At 39.5% G+C, this 20588-nt stretch overlaps 1 protein-coding gene across 6 annotated transcripts in view; it reads left to right on the top strand.

The window, feature by feature from the left end:
• The first annotated feature begins 3046 nt into the window (after positions 1 to 3046).
• Positions 3047 to 20588, top strand: part of Fip1l1 (factor interacting with PAPOLA and CPSF1) — a 58425-nt gene continuing 40883 nt past the window's right edge. For 3 of the 6 annotated variants that reach the window (XM_028780819.1, XM_028780818.1, XM_028780816.1), the window contains exons 1-8: positions 3047 to 3326; positions 4380 to 4424; positions 4516 to 4555; positions 8718 to 8775; positions 9018 to 9121; positions 13064 to 13128; positions 13712 to 13819; positions 14381 to 14511. In XM_028780819.1, coding sequence (XP_028636652.1) covers positions 3245 to 3326; positions 4380 to 4424; positions 4516 to 4555; positions 8718 to 8775; positions 9018 to 9121; positions 13064 to 13128; positions 13712 to 13819; positions 14381 to 14511 — 633 coding nt within the window. In that variant the 5' untranslated portion in view covers positions 3047 to 3244. Of the gene's footprint in view, positions 3327 to 4379; positions 4425 to 4515; positions 4556 to 8717; positions 8776 to 9017; positions 9122 to 13063; positions 13129 to 13711; positions 13820 to 14380; positions 14512 to 14780; positions 14850 to 20588 lie in introns of all 6 variants that reach the window. The other 3 variants (XM_028780820.1, XM_028780821.1, XM_028780817.1) reach the window with 2 other exon arrangements.

Raw genomic sequence — 20588 nt, 5'->3', positions numbered from 1 at the left:
AGTGCACAAAAGGACACCAGCTGCTCTATCTAGTCAAATGTTTTCTTTTCCCAATTTCCATGCCAGTGTATCAGGCATGTGTGTGCATGTATGAGAAGGTACACATATACGTACATGTGTGAGTACGAATGTATGTGCACATACATGTGGAGCCCTGAGGTCATTGTTGGGAATCATCCTCAATTGCTCGTCCATCTTACTCGTTGATGTAGGGTCTCTCAATCAAACCCAGAACTTGACAGTATGGCTTGCTAGCAAGCTTGCTCTGAGGATCCCAGAGGCAAGAATTACAGGTGGGCTCACTCAGAATTAATGTGGGCTCTGGGCGTCTGACACTGGTCTTCCTATTATCATGGCAACTACTTTCACCAGTGAGTCATCTCCCCAGTCCCTAGTCATATGTTTTCATGTTTGAAGCCCCCATTTTAATTGCTACCTTCCAGCAAGTGGATGTAACACACAGTAATTAAGATATAAACTTACTGATTTGTAAGATAGAAAACATTGAAACATTAAGTAACATGTTGGCAACAAAACAGTGACATATTGACCCAAGGAATATATTCATTTAAAACACATTTATAATCATGGCACTACCACTTACTGGACATTACACTTTAAATTTTAGCTCTTGTCATCATTACTTTTGTTATTTATTTATTTTGGTTTTTTCGAGACAGGGTTTCTCTGTGTAGCCTTGGCTGTCCTGGAACTCACTCTGTAGACCAGGCTGGCCTCGAACTCAGAAATCTGCCTGTCTCTGCCTCCCAAGTGCTGGGATTAAAGGCGTGCGCCACCACCGCCCGGCTTACTTATTTATTTATTTATTTAGCTGGCCTCAAACTCACACAGATCTCCCTACCTTTGCCTCCCAAGTGCCGGGTTTAAAGGCATGCGCCACCATACCTGGCCTCTTGGCATCATTTTAGTGGCAATTTATCCATTGCTAAATCCTTATAACCAAGCACTCCTTTTAAGTACTTCTCAAGACTATATTTCATATTAAATTATTCATTATTATTGACATTATTTTGAGATGGAGTTTTACTCTGTTAACCTGAGTCAACCTCTAGCCTCAGCCTCCTGACCTGGAAGGACAGGGTGTACTACCAAGCCCCGGTTAGTATCATCATCATCATCATCGCTAAGAATAAAACGGCAATAAATCATGAAGTGGCAGATGAGTATACTCAGGCTAAATGTGATATTGTAGTGAGATGAGTTCATAATATGAGAGGCGATAGACAGTCTATAAAACATTCAAATCACTTAATTTTAAAGTTTCCCATGGCGAACGGAGAGATTAATCTTAACTAAGGAAGTATATCCATACCAGGGGAAAGAAGGAAGGAAGAGGCCTTTGAAGGCTGGTTATTAGTAATTTATGAGCTTCTCTGCTTGTAGAAATAATTTTCAAAGCCTAGCTCAAGTGCTACCTCCACCACCCAGGCCTCCTACCGCATTTGCCATCTTTCATCAACTTTTTGTATTAGTCTAAACAATGCTTTGAAAGACAAACTCTTTTCCAGACTAGAAGGAAAAGCAATCCACTGTGCAAAAGACAATCAACTCTCTCAGGAAACCACCCAATTTTACTTTAGATGCACAAAACAGTGAAAATGGAGTTAACCATTGGGAGTACCTGCCCATGGTACTCTCAAGCAGATAGTAAACCTTCTATTTCTTGTATCAAAGGCCAAAGGATATGGTGCACCAGACAACAGATGGAAGTGAAAGATATACAAGACGGAGGCAGATTCGGCCTAGTGAAGATTCTGGGGAGGGTGGCTATGTAGCCAAATAAGACCTATCACAACCAATAGAAGAGGCGTGTGGTCTGAAGAGACTTTAACTCTACTTTACTCCCCTCACCCCAATCCTGCTGACCTCATCTGGATTCTGCCCCTCACTCTACTCCAAATGCAGCTGGGTGCCTGGAACTGCACTGTCTCTGGGCCTTTGCATGTTCCTAATCTCCTTGGCAAGTAGCCCCCATCCAGAACCCCACAGTCTCTCTCTATGCAGAGATCTACTTTTATTTATTTATTTATTTATTTATTTATTTATACTTGATATAAGATTACACTTCCCTTTTCATCACTTGGCTGTGGGTCTTTTTACAGCTACTATTATTTTTAAATCCTTATCAGCGTGATGTGTCTATAGTCTATGCATCACTCTTCGAATCCGGGGAAGATTTTACAGAGGAGGTTGTAACTCAGAAGTTAAAACGATGCAAGAATTTCCTGCAGGTGAACAGGGCATAGCAAACAAGAGTGAGTTCAAAACTAAGAAGACTTAAAACCTACACGATCTATTTAGGTAATGTGGAATCAGGTAATATAGATAAAGTCTAAAGCTCGACCCTTCCCCATCAATCACTAAAGAAAATGCCCTGCAGGTTTGTTTACAGCCTGATCTTATGGAGGCGGTTATTCCAACTGAGGTTCCCTCCACTCAAATGACTAGTTTGTGTTCATTAACATAAATAAAACTTTCAGGCCACAAAGTCTCCCTATATAGCCCAGGCTATCCTGGAACTCACTATGTAGATCAGGATGACCTGTGTCTGCCTACCAAGTGCTGGAATTAAAAGGGTACTCCACCATGCCCGATACTAATAATGTTTTAAACAAAGAGAATGTATCTTTTATGTATTAAATTTTTCTTTGTTGGTTGTTACAATTTCAACGAATCGACAAGTATGATTCGGGGTCAAGTAAACCCGTGCGGGAGGATGGCCTTCAGGATTTTAAAATGTACGGAACACAGTGGAGGGAGAAAAGCAACAAGGACAGAAAAGAACAATGGTGTAGCAAAGGGAGCTAGGGATTGGAAGGAAGGTTGGGGGAAGGGAACTTCAAAGAACACCAGAAGCCGGAGAGAAAGGCGCTCTGAGGAGCAAAGCTGGAATCCTCGGGGAGGGAGGGAGGGAAGAGAGGGAAGGGGAGGAGCCAACGCGCGGCGCTTGCGCACTGAGAGGCCCAGGTGCCTGCCGCCGCGGAAGCGAAGCCACCTAGAGACGCCGCGCCGCTTGGGTGCTGCTGCGCATGCGCGGGCGGACCAGTCGCTGAATATTCACGGCAGCCGCCTCCGCCGAGGTCGGCCCTGGATTTGAGTCTCGCGCTCTCTTCGTTCGCTTACCGGCGGGTTCCTTCCCCATCTCGCGCCCCGGGACGGCGAGGCTGGGGAAGGGGTTGGAAGGGCTGTTGATCGCCGCCTGTAACTTGTGCGTGGGGCGGCCATGTCTGCCGGCGAGGTGGAGCGACTGGTGGAGCTGAGCGGCGGGACCGGAGGGGATGAGGAGGAAGAGTGGCTGTATGGCGGTACGGAACTTCCTGTCTGTCTCCCGGGTTCTCTCTGGCCTTCCTCCCGGCGTTTCAGGCCCGGGCGTCCGAGGCCTCTCGTACTAGCCCTGGCAGGCCTGCGTTAGGCCGAGTGCGGCCTGTTCCCGGCCCTCGCCTGGACCCGCAGGCACTCACCGCGCGGTGGACGCGGGCCAAGGAGGCCGGGCAGCCCTGCTTCGCCCTCCTCCCCACCGTCCCGGCCTCCTCGCTTCTGCGCTCTCTATTCATGCTCTTTCTATCGATTCTGAGCTTCTTCTTCGGCGTGTCTCTTGCTCAGTGGCTATTGGGTGGCCCTCCTCGTACCTTTCTTTCGGAAACAGTCAATCTGTAATAACAGCTAAATAAAGTCTATGCTATTAAACTAACGTCTTGTTTCTTGATGGTCAGTTTGTATGGAATGCACCTGCAAGGGTACCTCCTTGTCTGAAAGTCGTGCTTTAAAAATATTAATTAAGAGAGTCAGAGATGGAATACACTATGGTCCAAAAAGAAAACCCTGAATTGTCTCCTGTAGTAAGGTGAAGTTTTTATATATTTTTTAAAGAGACTGCGCTATAGTCCACGTCATGGTTGTACCTCATGACTCTTCCCCTAGGCTTGTATTCAGTGTTTTGTATTTGTGTCCCCAAATTTAATGCATCATGTACTTGTGATTTTGTAGGGGACATGCTTGATGTCTGTTTTTTAACTCTAAGTCGTAATCTCCCTTGGCTGTTAAACCAGATTTAAAAGTATTTTGTTCTTTCCTAGTACATACATTGTTGACGTAAACTGTCACAGATAATATAAAAGTGAACGTAGCAGCCTTTTAGTAATGTAACTCCGATAAACTTGTAAAATTATTTCTTTAATGGAAAGACAGCATCAATATTACCCTTAAAACATGAAATGTGTGAGGTTTCTCTTACCAAGATGTGTAAGTCTTCATTGCCTCTTAAATTAAGCTTATATTAATAGCAGTAAAGTCGTGTATTTTTTCCGTAAGAGATGTGTTTTGTTTATCAAGTGATCTAACTTTGGCTATGCTTGTAGGCCCGTGGGACGTGCATGTGCACAGTGACTTGACAAAGGATCTAGGTTAGTGCTTGTGATCTTCCCTTCAGATTTTTATACTACTTGTTGCTTAACCTTGGTTTCTTTATTTACTTTATTTTATTTTATTTGGTAGATGAGAATGAAGTTGAAAGGCCAGAAGAAGAAAATGCCAGGTTGGTGAACTCTTCCTGTTGATGTGATTCTAGCAAGTTGTCGATTGTTTCATGACAAACCTTGGTGTAATTGCATTTTGACCAAAGGTTGAAGGACTTTTTCTATTTCAGGCTAATTCCATCTTGTTTTCTAGTAACTTATAGGACAATTTTTGGAGTTAGATATTTGCCAACTTTTTTCATCATTGAGTAACTTTTACCCTTAACTGAGCTTAGCAGTGTTTACTGTGTAGTTGGGTTTTTGTTTTGTTTTTCAAGACAAAGTTCTCTGTGTAGTTTGTATAGCCCAGGCTGTTCTGGAACTCACTTTGTAGCTGAGGCTGGCCATGAACTCAGATTCACCTGCCTCTGACTCCCAAGTGCTGGGATTAAGGTGAGAGCAACTACACCTGGCTGAAAGTAGTTGTTAAATTACTAAGAAAAAATAATTTACTATAAGAATTAAAATAACTGAAGATTATTACGTTCATAATTTGTTAGTGTTTTTATAGTGTCATTTACTTTTGGTTTATATATTTTTTTCTTTTCTTGGGAACAGGCTCTTGGTCACAGGCCTGGAATTCACTTTTTAGACTAGGCTGGCCATGAACTCAAAGACGTCTGTCTGCCTCCTAGAGTGCTGAGATTTTAAAGGCATGTGCCACTATGCCTGGCTTGGTTGCAATTCACTGCTTTATATTTTAGTTTCATAATGGAATAAGTTTTTGGAAGGAAACTATGCTTATTACTATACCATGAACAGGATAGATGATTGATTCTTTTTTGGTTTTTTTTGAGACAAGGTTTCTCTGTGCAGCTCTGGCTGTCCTGGAACTCACTCTGTAGACCAGGCTGGCCTCGAACTCAGAAATCCACCTGCCTCTGCCTCCCAAGTGCTAGGATCAAAGGTGTGCGCCACCACTGCCCGGCGATTTTTTTTTTTTAAGTTAAATTTCTTTGTTATTATACAAAACTTAGGTATTTTACAGAGTGTCCACGGAAGCAAACCTTTACTCAAAATTTCACCACAACTAATGCATATAAGTACATGGCTAAATTGGCTTTAGTTTAATCAGGTGACTGTCTGTAAAAATTAGGAGAGGTGTGGTCTTAAACAAGAGTAATTAAAGGCTGGAGAAATGGCTCAGATGGGGGCATGCATGCAGCGTAAGCATGTGGACATGAATGAACGCACCCTAGGAGATGCTTAGACAGCATGACCTCTAGTACTCACTGTCTACTCTATATTGTTGAACTCCAAGTTCAGTGAGAGACTGTCTCAGAAAAGAAAGATGAAGAGGGATTGGGAAGATACATAATGTCTTTGGCTTCCACATGTATCACACACACAAAGCATTTAAAGAATATTTAGATTTTCAAAGTGTAAGGATTAATGCTTCATACCTAGCATGATAGCTATAATCTAAAAGGCAAAACAGCTATATTGAAGATACGGAGAGACTGGGCTGACTGTACACTGCTGTTGCTATTATAAAGTGTCTCCTTTGGAGCTTCCTCAAATGTTTAAACAGTTATAATTAATTGAGCAGTCCTGCTCACTCTAAATAAGAGAAGTGGAAACATACATGAACACATGAATTTGAACATTACTGTTCTTAGCATCAGTCATAGCTAGTCTGTAAAATGGAAGCTGCCCACCAAAACAAATTAACAGGTTCGATGCAGTGTACCCTTCTGGAAGTATTTCATGGTGGGAGGGAATTGAGTACCGACTTGCTACAGTATGAGTGAACACATAGAGCATGTGTTAAAGGAAAGAAGCAGCTACAAAGGGCATGTGTGATTCAAAAAGCTTCCAGAATAAGCAAATCCATAGCGAAGGAAAGACCAGTATTGTGGGATAGGAGAAAATGGGCATGACTAGTGATATAGACTTAATTCTTTTGGGAGGCTATTTACACAGTCTAAGATTTCATGACATGATCGTTACACTGTGAACAAAGTATAGCCTTTAAGTATAGTGAATGTGAATTATGTCTTAATGGAGTTTCTAGGATGAGTACTGGTGGTGGAAATCCATTACAAGTAACTTGTATCAAAAATTCAAAACAAGGAGATAAAATCCAAAACATAGGATACAAGGAGTTAAGGGAGTGAAAATAGAAATAACCTCCAAAGAGCTGAAAGTTTTATGAGCTAGTCCTTATCTCTGCATTTTATTATTTAACTAGAATTCTAAGTTGACTTTGTTGTTTTGTTTTGTTTTTAATTTTATATGTGTTGCTGTTATGCCTGCATGTATGTCCATGTACCACATTCATGCCTGTGGAAGATAGAAGGCAGTGGATCCCCTGGGACTGTGGTTTGGGATTGATGGTCGTGAATTACCTTGTGGGTGCTGAGACTCAAACCTAGGTCCTGGAAGAGCCACAGGAGCTCAGAACCACTGAGCCAGCTCTACTTCCTCCAAGTTCCCTTTCTCATTGTTCTTTCTTGAGTTCTCTGGAACACAGACTGTAGTTGATTGGAGTTAACCCATCCCTGCCTTCTCCAAGTACTGCTGCCTACGTTTGTTGTTGATTTCATTGGAAGTTCTGTGCGTGTCTCATTCCATAGGAGGGCATTTGTGTTTATATATTTACTTTTTTAGAAAAAGCTTATAATTTTTTTATTGTTCTTGTGTTTTAATGCTGATGAGGAACTAAAAGTTGTAAAGCATTATGTCTAATAGAGAAAGGAGTTCAGATAAAACTAGGATACAGCTTGGTGCATATTATTGCATGACGTTGCCTAGGACCCTGCTGTTGAATTTGCTCATCTTGGTTGTGAGTGGCTGTCCTTAAAGCATTGCATCCACTGTTCTTAATGCTGGCATGCTTTATTTGTCTGGTGTTCGCTGAAAATACACACACACACACACACCCAACACACTGTCCTGTGAAGTGAAAGCATACTGAGGGTTCATTCCACTGCCTGCAGGCATGTGCACACAAACAAGCAAGCAAACTTGTTTCTGGCTCTCTGGAAGTTTATTTAAGCAAAATATAAATTAAGAATTACAGTAGTACATTTATCTTGAGGCCTGTGTTAGGACAGGAAAAATGTCTCTCTGTAAAATAGCTAAAGATTAATGGTAGGAAACTGACTATGCTATAGTCCTGGAAGTATTCATTTTTGGCTAATGGCTTGAGTCACATGGCAATATGAATGTTTTATTGGTGAACACATTTCTTTGTTACAAAACAAGTCAAATTTGCCTTCTGCAAGTGATCAGTTTTAAAGTTCATCAAAATTAGGTCTCAGGTTCCTTATAACTGCAAACTACAGGACGGACTTCTATGAAGATACGTATATATATAGATATATAGATAATATAGATATATAGATATAATCTTGAAATTGTGTTTTTTGACAGAATAAAGAACCTATCTGGTTTAGTGGCATGGCAAAGCAGGCAGAAACATGTGTGTTGAGCACTAAAAGAGTTAATATGATCACATCATAGAATTTCACGGGCATCAGGGAGAAGTGAAACCATATTATGTAGTCCTTGACTATATAGTAATAGTCCCTGGCACACAGCAGATATTCAGTAAAGATTTAGAAGTAAAAGTGGTATGATATGCAGTATATTTTAGAAACATGAAAAACTCGAATTGAATTGTGTCCTTCCAACAAATTGTATGTTATTAAGAAATTGTTGGGCAAGCCAGGTAGTGGTGGCACACACGTTTAACCACTAGGGAGGCAGAGGCAAGCTGATCTCTGTGAGTTCAAGGCCAGCCTGGTCTATAAAATGAGTCCCAGCACAGCCAGAGCTGTTATACAGAGAAATCCAATTTCAAAAAACAAAAACAAAAACAAAACAAAACATGGGGAAAAAAAAAACCCTCTTGGTCAGAAAGTGGTAATACAGCCCTAGGAGGCAGAGGCAGTTGGATCTCAGAGTTTGAGGTCAGCTTGGTCTACATGATGAATTGAATGACATCCAGGGCTATGCAGGCTGACTAAGAACTCCCAAGGAAGCCCAACCCTTGCTTCCATCCGAGTACTTGATTTATATACACTTAACAAGGAAATCTAGACTTCCTAGTCTTGTTCTTGTCACCCAGTAGAGATAATAACTTTAGAAACTCTTAGCAGGGAGAGCTTGAAATCGTGTATAATCTATGCACTTGCAGCAGCAGCACCCAACCTGTCTGCTCATTCTCTTTCTTTGCAGTGCTAATCCTCCATCTGGAATTGAAGAGGAAGCTGCTGAAAATGGCGTGGCCAAACCGGTAACATACATATTAAGCTTTGAAATCCTGTTATTCTGGTGTTTAAAATCATTGTTAAGAACTTCACACTTTATTTATAAATAAAACCAACATTTAATATAACCTTCAGCATCCTGTATGACCTGACCCCTTATGTCAACTGATACATCAATTTCAAAACCCCAGAATAATTTTTTAATTATCACTATTGAATACTGAATTGGATTATTTACTGCATTTTGTAATTGTTCCTATCGGTGTAGAAAGTGACTGAGACTGAAGACGACAGTGATAGTGACAGTGACGATGATGAAGATGACGTTCATGTCACTATAGGAGACATCAAAACGGGAGCACCACAGTATGGGTGAGTGTTTGATCTGCCTTGACAGGGACCACGTGTGCCATGGCTTACGTGTGTAGGTCAGAGGACTCCTTGTAAGACTTACATTCTGTTTCCAGTCTGTTGTTGGGGCTTGGCTGTAAGTGCCTTTAATCTGCGGCACCTTGGTGGCCCTGAGTTATAATTGTATGAACGCACATTATAAAGTCACCATGCTTTGATCTTCACTGGGTGATTGTTTGATTTTACATTCTCTCTTACCACAATATGAAAAAACTTCCTACGGTTTCTACAGGTGGTTGATTACTTTCTGCCTGCAGTGAATTATGAAGGTACATGACAGCAGCAGGGTCTGATTGCTGCATTTAAAACATCTTTGCCAGTGCATTGGTTAGTGTTAGTTCTTTGGATAGAAATGGAACACTGAAAGTGTAATTTGCATTTGTGATTCTTTTGTTTTATTGTACAAACCTTAATTTAGGTCTTTAGTTTTTATTTCCAACTCAAGCAAACATATGTCCTCTTGGCAGCCATCATTTTATTTGTTTGTTGATTTTTGAGTTGATTGTCTATTGGGCCTTCTAGGCCACAGTGCTGGTAAAACAAGGTTTGTGTTCCATGAACTGGACCAAATAAATGGACTATTGCCAGTTCACTGAACATGAGGATATTAAAGGATTGGAAGAAAACACATTGAAATAGGGATCATGGGTTTGTTGTGGTAGAATTGAGAGGTTTGGGGATTTCAAATAACTGTATATAAGATGACTACTAAAACTATCTTTGGGAGTTTTGTTTTGATAATCATTAATCATTTTGATTGGTATGAATTGGAATTTCGGTGTTCTGATGGCTGAGAATGTTGAACTTTTATTGTCAGTGTTTATTGACAATATGAGAACTGTTGGTTCATCGTTGATTAGTCTGCTTATGGAATAGGTTGTATGGGGTTTTGATATTTGCTTTGTTTTTGGAATTCTCCTCCTCCTCTTCCTCCTCCTTCCTTTATCTTTTTCTTCTTCTTCTTCTCAGACAGAGTTTTTCTGTGTAACAGTCCTAGTTGTCCTGAGATTAAGCTAGTCTTGAACTCACAAAGATCTTCCTGCCTTTGCCTTCTGAGTGCTGGGCCTAAAGGTATATGCCACCATGACCTGTTCTTAAGTTCTTTATCTATTCTGTATATTACTCCTGTCATTGTCATGTGTATCTGTCTTCACTCTGTTGTTTGCTTTCCTACTGGAAAGAGTGGACTTCACATAATTCCATTTTTTCCGTTCTCGTTTTTGCTTACTAAACTATAGGACTCATTTTTAGATGGAACTCGCTAAATGTTTTCCATAGCATAGCAGTTTTGGTCTTTGATCAGCTTGTGTATAGACTTCTGTTCAGGGTGCGATAGAAGGATTCGGTTTCATTCTTCTGTAGGTGGACAGTTGTTGTAGCATTGGAGCTCAGGTGACGACGATAATGGTGTGAGATTATTCTGTGTGAGATTATCCCGTTCCATTGATCCAGTGTCTGTTTTTGTGCTGGTGCTGTGTTTTTGTTCTTGGTCTTCTAGTATGTTTTATAGTTAGGTATAGTGATACTTCTGGCATTGTTCTTACTTGATATAGTGTTGGCTACCAAGGTCCTTCATGCTTCCATATAAATTTTAGGATTTTTCTTCTTTTTATGAAGAATGTCACTGTTATTTTGATGGGATTATACCTAATCAAATATAGATTGCTTTTTATAATGTTGCCATTTTTACAATAGCATTTTCATTGAAGAGGTCTTTTTCCCTCTTAGGTTTTCGTTTTTCTTTTTCTTTTGTTATTTGAGTGGGATTGATTTCCTGATTTCTTTTTCATTACATTCCTTATTAATATACAGGTATGATACTGATTTTTTAAAAATTAATAGTTCTAAATTTTGTTCTTTGACAGTTTGATGTATTCATAGATAGTACATTCTGGCTACGTGGATTCCTGGTGGAGTCCTTCCAGTCTTCTACAGATAGAATCATGATTTGCTAATAGAGATAATTTGACTTCCTCCTGCCTTCCATTTCTTTCCTATTTCTTTTTTTTTTTTTTTTTTTTTTTTTTTTTGGTTTTTCGAGACAAGGTTTCTCTGTGTAGTTCTGGCTGTCCTGGAACTCACTCTGTAGACCAGGCTGGCCTCGAACTCAGAAATCCGCCTGCCTCTGCCTCCCAAGTGCTGGGATTAAAGGCGTGCGCCACCACCGCCCAGCTTCTTTCCTATTTCTAAAGCTAAAACTTTAAGCCTATACTGAGTACAAGAGGAAAGTGTGGGCATGCTTGTTTCATGGCTGACTTTAGTGCAACCATCGTTGCATACATACAGTGTTGGCTCTGTCTGAGTGTCATGCCCCTTTGCCAGTCCAAGATACTTTCCTTGAATTTGTAATTTCATCAGGGTTTTTAATTGAAGGGATGTTGGACTGTATCAAAGCTTAAAATTATAAATAATAACCTTATTTGGCAATAGTGGATATTGAATTCAGAGCTTTCCTTTTCACATGCTGGGCAAATAAAGCAGCCCACAAGGAAAATCATTGAGCAGAACAAAAGCTGGAGTCATGGGTCTAATTAGTGGAAATTTTAAGGGAGAAATTAAATAACATGAGTATGATGTGAGACATAAACCTTTGAAAGTCTTGAGTATAAGGGGAAAGCTTCCTAGTGTTTCTGTCCACTGTAAATCACTCTTACCTACTCCTGTGCTCCTCCTCCCCGCCTCCCAAACCCTAGCAAAAGCTATTTCTCTTGATACTAATACTTGATTTTTCTACTTGTTAAAAAAAAGGTACTTTTGTTGTTGTTTTGGTTTTTGGTTTTTTTTGAGATAGGGTTTCTATGTAGTCCTGGCTGTTCTGGAACTCATCATGTAGACCAGGCAGACCTCGAACTCACAGAGATCCACTTGCCTTTGCCTCCTGAGTACTGGGGTTAAAGGTGTGTGCCACTATGCCCAACAGTAAACTTAATTAAAATACATACACACACACACAATCCATAGTGGTCTGAGTAACTTGGCTATTTGGACATTGGCTGGTCTAACTTCAGTTATTTGTGACATGCATGTTATGTGTGCATACTTACATACATATACATATATATAGAGAGAGAGAGAACGAGAGAGAGAGAAAGAGTGAAAGAGAGAGGGGGTATAGATATAGATATAGATCCATCCATCTATCCATATCCATATGCATTCTTGTAGTCACAGCCAGACTAAGATGTGGGGTACTGCAGGTGTCCTAGAAGTGGTCCCTTTGCGCCTAACAGTTAGTTATTAACCTCCTGTTAACACTCTTTTCCTTACTCTCCAGATTCTTTGTTTCACAGATTTTCTAAGTGACTTCATTTTTAGGAATAAAGTTCTCCATGTGTAGTGGGGATACACGCTGTAAGAAGGCCCACAGTACCGATGGTATTTGGAGCTATGGCAGGAAGCTGTCACTGCTGCAGGATGGCTGAATGTTAAGGAACTAGGGGTAACATCAAAGATGTTTCTTAGATGTTTGCTACAGTGTCATATTGAGTTTAGTACCTGCGAGATTTTTGAGATGGAAAAATGTCAGACCTTTCAAAAAAAAAAAAATAGTTCTTGGGACTGGAGAGATGGCTTAGCACTTTTTTTTGCAGAGGACTTGGGTTTAGTTCCCAGCACTCACATAGTAGCTCACAACAATCTGTAACTTCAATTCTAAGGTATCCAGTGCCCTCTTTTGACCTCTTTGGGCACCAAGCATGTTTGTGGTGTACATACATTTAGGCAAAACAGTTACATACATAAAGTAATATTAAAATTTAAGAATTACTTTTGTATGCTGTAATAAATCACAAACTTTAAAAATCAGTGTAAAATCTGTGTGTGCCTGTTCATTCATTTTCTGTGTTGAATATCTTCCTGTTTTGTTACTATATGTTTTTGAAGTTAATTTTTATTCTATTTTAGGAGTTATGGAACAGCACCAGTAAATCTTAATATCAAGGCAGGGGGAAGAGTTTATGGAAATACAGGTAACATTTGTGTTGGAAGCTTCATCAGTATGAAAATAGGTCCTAAGTAGATTGTATTAGCACTTTTCACGAGTGTTTCACTGTCTGGGATAGGCACAAGCAGACTCTTTCTGTAAAAGACATCTCAAACAGCAAACATTTGGCCTGTTCTGGTTGTGTTACTTTGCCTGTTTTATAACACTTTAAGAGAAACCTTTCTTGGCTCACAAATTACATAAAACAACAGTTTAACACATTGGCATTAGCAACTCCATTGATGTTAGAACCTTTTGCTTTTGGTTTTTGAGGTAGTATATCATGTAGCCTAGGCTATCCTTGACCAAGCTGTAGACCTGAAGCTTGCCTTGAATTCCTGGTCATCTTGTCTTCATTTCCTGAGTGCATGTGTGATAGACATGTGCTACCTCGCTAGGCCATAGTGTCTAAGTCCCTAACTTTTTCATCCTACCATCACCAAGTGTGACTTTGTCTAGTTTTATTAATGGTCAGGATGGATAGTAAAGGGTGATTTATGTTTTCTCTTTTTGTCTTCTAGCTTCTTGCTAATATAGCTTCTTTGCCATTTTGCATTTCTGTAAAATAGGAACCAAAGTCAAAGGAGTAGACCTTGATGCCCCTGGCAGCATTAATGGAGTTCCTCTCTTGGAAGTAGATTTGGATTCTTTTGAAGATAAGCCATGGCGGAAACCTGGTAAGATTATATGGTTCTATTTTAATATCCAAAAAGGTTTTTAGCGTTAAATGATAAAAAAAATATTTGTGAGCAGCAAGTATAAAAGACACTGTCTTTTACAGTGTCTTGTTTATTGTCCTAAGCAAATAATGAGTACTGAGGACTTGAATTATTAAATATTATCCCTGGAATTAACATAAATGAAGACTCACACATTTATTATAATACCATTTCTAAAGAAAATCACTTTGATCAAAATATTTTTCAGTCTTTGCTTTGATGTGGTAATTTTGAGAAATAGTAAAAATTTAAGGGTGTTATGATGAATGTCAAAACATGTTAATGTTCTCTGATACATAAATTATTCACTACATTGTGACATTTTCATCCATGTGTATAATGTCCCTCAGTCACACCTACCCCATATGTCCTCTGCAGCCCCTGCAGCCCCTACGCCTTCCTCGTGAGTGCTCTCCTGCTTCATAGCTTCTCCAAATGGACATTTTTATATCACACTATAGTTTTGATGCTGCCATAGAGTTAAAATATTTGCGTCTTAAAAGTATGTTTTATCTTTAGGTGCTGATCTTTCTGATTACTTTAATTATGGCTTTAATGAAGATACTTGGAAAGCTTACTGTGAAAAACAAAAGAGAATACGAATGGGACTGGAAGTTATACCTGTTACTTCAACGACAAACAAGATTACGGTAATTAGGAAATCTCCCAGAGTAACCCTGCCTCTCCTGTTCCACTCTGACTCCCCAATAAGTCACTTCCCCCTAACAAGGTGACTAAATGCTGTCTTTGTTCTCACGGCTGTGTTTATTTATATTCCTTTCCTTCCCCTTGAGTTTCATGTTGATGATTACTATGTGTTCTTAGTTCAAATCAGACTAGCCACAGCTAGTTACTCTTATGTGGCCTATCAATTAAAAATTGTGTGGTATCTTAATGGGGAATATGTTATTTAACTTAGGCCGAAGACTGTACTATGGAAGTTACACCAGGTGCAGAGATCCAAGATGGCAGATTCAATCTTTTTAAGGTGAATTTTAGTAAATTATCCTTGGTTGCTCTCATTTTTTTTGTTCTTGAGTCTGCTCCCATCCCACTGTTGAGGGAAGAAAATTGAAGTAGAAACAGCTACTTTTTTTTTCCAAACTTTTAGCTTCCTGGTGACTTATGCATTTGCTGATTGTTGTTTACTCTACTTTTGCGAGCATGTGACTCTCTAGCCTGCCACACTAACACATGTCAAGTAAAACTGTTGTCTGCTCTGTGCTGTGGTATAGGTGGCACACACTTGTAGGATGTGATGGTCGTGGTCGCAGGTATCATGTCCGCTGCACTCATATGTCTTGCTTTTATCCTTAGCAGCAGAATTAGAAACTTCTTATTTTCCCAGTTCTTAAAAAAATGGAGGGATGGTAACAAACAGTTCTTCTCCCTGATACTAAAATCATTGGTGTAGTAACTCGCAATGAAGGTGTTTTCAGGAGTTTGAGGTGGTCTCTGACAGCCTCTTAAGAATTGAGCAGAACCACTGAGTTTTAAAATTATACTTAAAAGAAAATAGGTCCGTGTGAATGATGTGAAGGCTGATAGGATCACGTGACATCAAATCTGTCCCAACAAAAAATACTACATTTTCATTGCTACTTTTTCTGAAGTTTGGTTGCGTAATCTTTCCTCCCCTTGGTTTTAATTCTTTTGTCAGGAACGTTTTATATACCTCAGGGCTTGGCTATAGAACTCTGTGCCCCTTTTGGGACACCAGAATACTGCCTTATACAATGCAGATGCTAGATCTGCAGACGTAGCTGCTGTCTGGGCACAGGTCTATTAGAGACTTTAAGTTTCATTTATGTCCTACTGTAGGTGAGGGTTTGGTCCTTGTTCTTGGTGATATTACTCCATTTTAAATGATCATCAACTTTTTAGATGACTGCTCGGGCACTGAATATTTTGTGATAGATTTTTAGAACAAATTCATAGGTTTAATAATGAGCTGGTTCGGGGCTGGAGAGATGGCTCAGCGGTTAAGAGCAGTGACTGCTCTTCCAGAGGTGCTGAGTTCAATTGCCAGCAACCACATGGTGGCTCACAACCATCTGTAATGGGATCTGATGCCCTCTTCTGGTATGTCTGAAGACAGCTACAATGTACTCATATAAATAAAATAAATATTAAAAAAAAAAAAAATAAAGTTCTAGCCAGTCAAAAAAAAAAAAAAAAAATAATGAGCTGGTTCATTTCATTGGTGAGTTTTGTTTCATCTTGTTTTCCTAAAAAGAGTGAGAACTGCCATTATAAACCATCATCTAATACATAGTCTTGTTAATCTTAGATTTCTAAACAATGAAGTAAGGAACTACTAGTGGCTGGCCTCTCTTAAAAGTTGTAGGTATATATTTTACATTTATGCATATATATTTATGGTTGTTGTCCAGTGGTTTTCTTGCCTTGATCAGGTGTTTAAATGCTAGTAAATCTGTTAGAAATATTGACTTAGGGATGATTACTTTTAGTGGTTTTAATTAGGTGAGCATTTCCCTCACTTTGGTTATGTTGTGGTCTGTAGGAAACGGTGGAAATAAAGCCGTGTGAAAGGATACTCATTCATCGTAAGCCATCATGCAGACATTTATGTGAACAGCAGGCAGCCATCAGAAGGTTCTTGAACAGGGGAGGTTGTGCAGGTCTTGATTCTGGAAAAGAAATGACAGGCCAGTGGACTTGACTGTAAGAGAGGTTAAAGGTCAGATAGGGAGCTGGCATGATAAGTAGCATATCAGTGAAACAAACAGGGCTGCTCTTCATGGCGACTGCGTCAAGGAATAGGGGCTGCAAAGTCACAGTTGAAGTTCTCTTCCTGTCTCCACAAAGATAGTCAAAGTCAAGTGAGAAACTGCCCAGCAGCCTTTTGAAGGCAGTCATCCCTTACATTATGTAAGCTTTAGTAGCAAGTCCAATGAGTGGAGAAAACAACCTCTAGATGCCTTTGTCATCTGTGTTTATCAGCACTTTGATATCCAGGAAGGAAGAGCCTTTTATGTGCCTTCATGGGAAAAGGTTTGGTTGGTTTTGTATTTCATTTTGTTTTGAGAAGGAGTCTAGCTATGTAATGCAGGGTGGCCTGGAACTTGCTAGGTAGCCCTCTCTGACCTCGAGTTCATAAACCTTGTGCCTTGCCTCAGAGTGCTAGGATTACAGGCACGTGCCCTATGTCTGTCTGCTTTTGGTTCTTTTCCCATGCCAAGTAAAAGCTGAAACGTTAGATATAAAAGCCTCTTAATTGGGTACAAAAAATTGATAGTTATATAATATAGGTAAGGCTTAAGAGAAAGTGACCATTAGGGAACAAATCAACTCTCTCAAAATAACCTCTCTCCTTAACAACCTCTCTCAACAACCCCCCCCTCTCTCCTTACCTTTTTGCTGTTTTTCTTTCATTTTCTCATTTTATGATACCATTTTATGATTGATTTTGCTTTCTGTTGAGACAGGGTTTCCCTGAGTAGCCCAAGCTGACCTCATTTTGGCTATCTTCCTGCTTCAGCCTCCAAAATGCCCGGAGTGCAGATTTCTGTCACCATCTATTGCTTTTGATGTTTTCTTAAAATAGTTTTCTAACTATCATGTACAGCATGCATTGTATGCATATGTATGAACTTAATCAGCAGGATTGGAAACTTGGCCTGTTGCCTTTTAGTTTGCAAACATGTGGACTTCACATCTGAGAGACAGTTTTGGATTCTTTTTTTTTTTCTGCTGTCTTCTCTTTATCTCTCACTGATGCACTGCACCTCTTAGACTAATCCTGTGATGTCTATCTTTGCTCTAATTTCCATTTTTGTCTTTCTGGGAGGTTTCTTTTGACAATTGGGTCCTTCTACTTGATTTTTTATTTTTGCTGCTGTTTTTTCATTTCTAAGAAATATTTCATTACTTAACATCTTACTCTGTTTTTCACTATCTTCTTTAGCCATCTTTCAGAGGATTTTAATAATTGATATTTATTTTTTAATTTTTGCTATTTTTTTCTACATAGTCTCTCTTCATTCTGTTAATTTTTCATGTTTTCAGCTTCTGACTTGGACTTTTTTCAAATGTTCTTTGATTGTTTTATTCTTCTTAGTGATTTTTTAAGAGTGGGCCCTACAAAGTATTGGAAGCTCTGTTTATATGAAGAAAATTTGCTTACTGTAGGCTTTTCCTGAGGATTACAGTTTGCTTATATGTTGTTATCTTTGTTTTCCTACATTATTTTTTTTTCTTTCTTTCTTTCTTTATGGGAGTCTGATTTTCAGAAACAGTTCGGTGTGACTAGAGAGCCTTGCCCAGTGACCTCAGATGGTCCGGGAACGGTCGGTGCCTCTCTGCTTCTGCCATGAAAGTGTGGTTTGCCTTGTCCTCACTGACTGAAAGGATTCAGCTTGGGTTAGTCTGTTCAGTGAGGCTTCTTCGTCTGCTTTCAGAGTACCAGGCTTTGTGACATCTCCAGTGCTTAGGTTGTGGGTTGAGACATGGTCGGTCACTTATGCTTTGCAGGGTCTCCTGTTTTCACTCTACCATTATGTGGAGATCAGTAACTTATGTTTTTTGTTAATTATAATTTTAAATACTAATTTATTAAGTATAAGTATTAAGTATTACTTATAATGTTAAACTTCAGAACTTTTGGTGTAGTGATAAAGTAATAATTTGGATTGAATATTTAGATTCTTTAAAAAATTAGCATTATGTATGTGCAGTTGTTGATCAGCATGCACATGGCACACATAGGAGTTCAAAGGACAACATTGAGAAGTTACTTCTCTCTTTCCATCATGTGGTACCAGAGGGGCTTGGCAGCAGGAGCCTTTACCTAACTCTGAGCCATCTTGCCAGCCCTTAGCATCTCAAGTTATAAACTGTAGTTAAATTTTGTTTGGGTCTGCAGGATCTGATGTTAACTTGGCTTTAGTAAATCAAACACATATATAACTATTTCTTAAAATGCTAGGTTCTATGAAGTGATAGCCTCATGTGCTGGGAAAGCTAGGTATTCAGTAAATAATAGTGCCAACAATTATGCATTTTGACACTCCATGTTATCTGAAAGATTGAAGAAGAGACATTAAAGCAGTGTCTCAAAAACAAATTTAAAAAAACGTGTATTGTCTCATCCACATCCTCTTTTCCAGACACGTAGGGTACAGACTTTTATATGTAGCCAGTCTGCAAAGGTCTTACTATAGTGACAATAGGCAGATAGTCATACAACAAACTACTCAGATAATGAGAAAATCTAAGAAGAAAATAGAAAGTCCCAGGAGAGAGACTGGTCATGATGAAGGAAGTCTATTTACACTACTCCAAGGTATAATCTGATCTGACTGACACATACATAGTCCTCTAATGGCCACTGAAGTGCACGCTGAGATTCCTTGTAGGTGCCTGAAACTGTGGGCAGTACTAAACCCTGTGTACTCTGTCTTCTTCTCCAGCATACATTTGCATAATAAAGTGTAACTTTCAAATTAGTCACAGTAATTAACAACAATACAGCAATATACTAATAAACATTATGTGAATATGCTCAAAATATTTGTACAAAACATTGTAGCAATCTTAGCGTGTGGTGGCTTTTGTTTTGATAACTTTACTAAGTGCAAGCGCTTGATGGCTTCTCTTCACCACTCCTTCTGTGCTTTAGGATCCTTTTTAGTAAAGTAAGGGTGAGTTGGGCATCAGCACTCCACTGCCCTCACAGTTCTGTTAGGATTCCAGACAGCTGCTGCTTGGTAGGATGCAGACGTACACGTGTGGATGGATAGACAAAGGGAGGATGCATGTCCCAGGCGAGATGCAGTTGGAAAGATGCAGGAATTCCTTATGTTACTCAGACTCTGTGTGGCTTAACTTACCAACTGTCAGTTCTGGGAATTTCCTATTTAAGTTATTTTAGTTTGTTTTTGGTCCATAATTGAAGCTACAGAAAGCAATAGCATAGACTGAGGTTGGGAAGGTTACCGAACTTCAATTAGAAGAATCTATGAGAAGATCTGGACGATATGGAAAGGATGACAATAGAGGAAATGGAGAGTTCGGTGAGTTTGAGGTGTCAGTTTGCTGTGCTAAGAAATTGAATGTAAATTGGTGGTATTCGTGGGGATAGCTGATATGGTAACTATATTCCCAATCCTTTAGGTAATGTGTTACTTTTGTTTCTTCCTTTATCTCCACCCCCTTTTTAAAGGGGTGTGTGTGTGTGTGTGTGTGTGTGTGTGTGTATGTGTGTTTCCTGGTTCATTTGTGAGGGGCAGGAGACAGCTTTCAGGAATTGGATCTTTCCTTTTTCAGGAGTCCACTTGAGGCTTGGAAATTGGAGCCCTTTTCTCTGAACCACCTCACTGCTCCCTCTCCCTGTGTTTTCATGGCGTTCATTGTATTGTGCTCACTTGTACTGTTGGAGACTTCTTCTTTCAGTAGTCTGAGCGTTTAGTACAGAGTGGGTAGTGAATAATGTTTGCTAAATGAACTGTTCACTTCCCGTCACCACGTCCTGGCAGTTTATGTGTCAAATATGTATCAAATCCATTTCAGTCTTTCATTTTTGTAAGTGATGATCCTCATATCTCAGTAAGATCAGTACATTTTAAATGAATTTGATTTTAGTAAGCAGTAGAACTCATTTTCAAATAAACTCAGTTTTAAGGCCTAATTAATTATAGGTAGGTGCCATTGGTTAAAACCAGTAATTAGTTAATACAGATCTGCTTCTTTTTAGGTTAATAAATAC

The sequence above is a fragment of the Grammomys surdaster genome, unplaced genomic scaffold (assembly GCF_004785775.1).
Source record: "Grammomys surdaster isolate TR1022 unplaced genomic scaffold, NIH_TR_1.0 372, whole genome shotgun sequence".
NCBI classification, from domain to species: domain Eukaryota; kingdom Metazoa; phylum Chordata; class Mammalia; order Rodentia; family Muridae; genus Grammomys; species Grammomys surdaster.
This window is presented reverse-complemented; position numbering and strand designations above follow the sequence as displayed.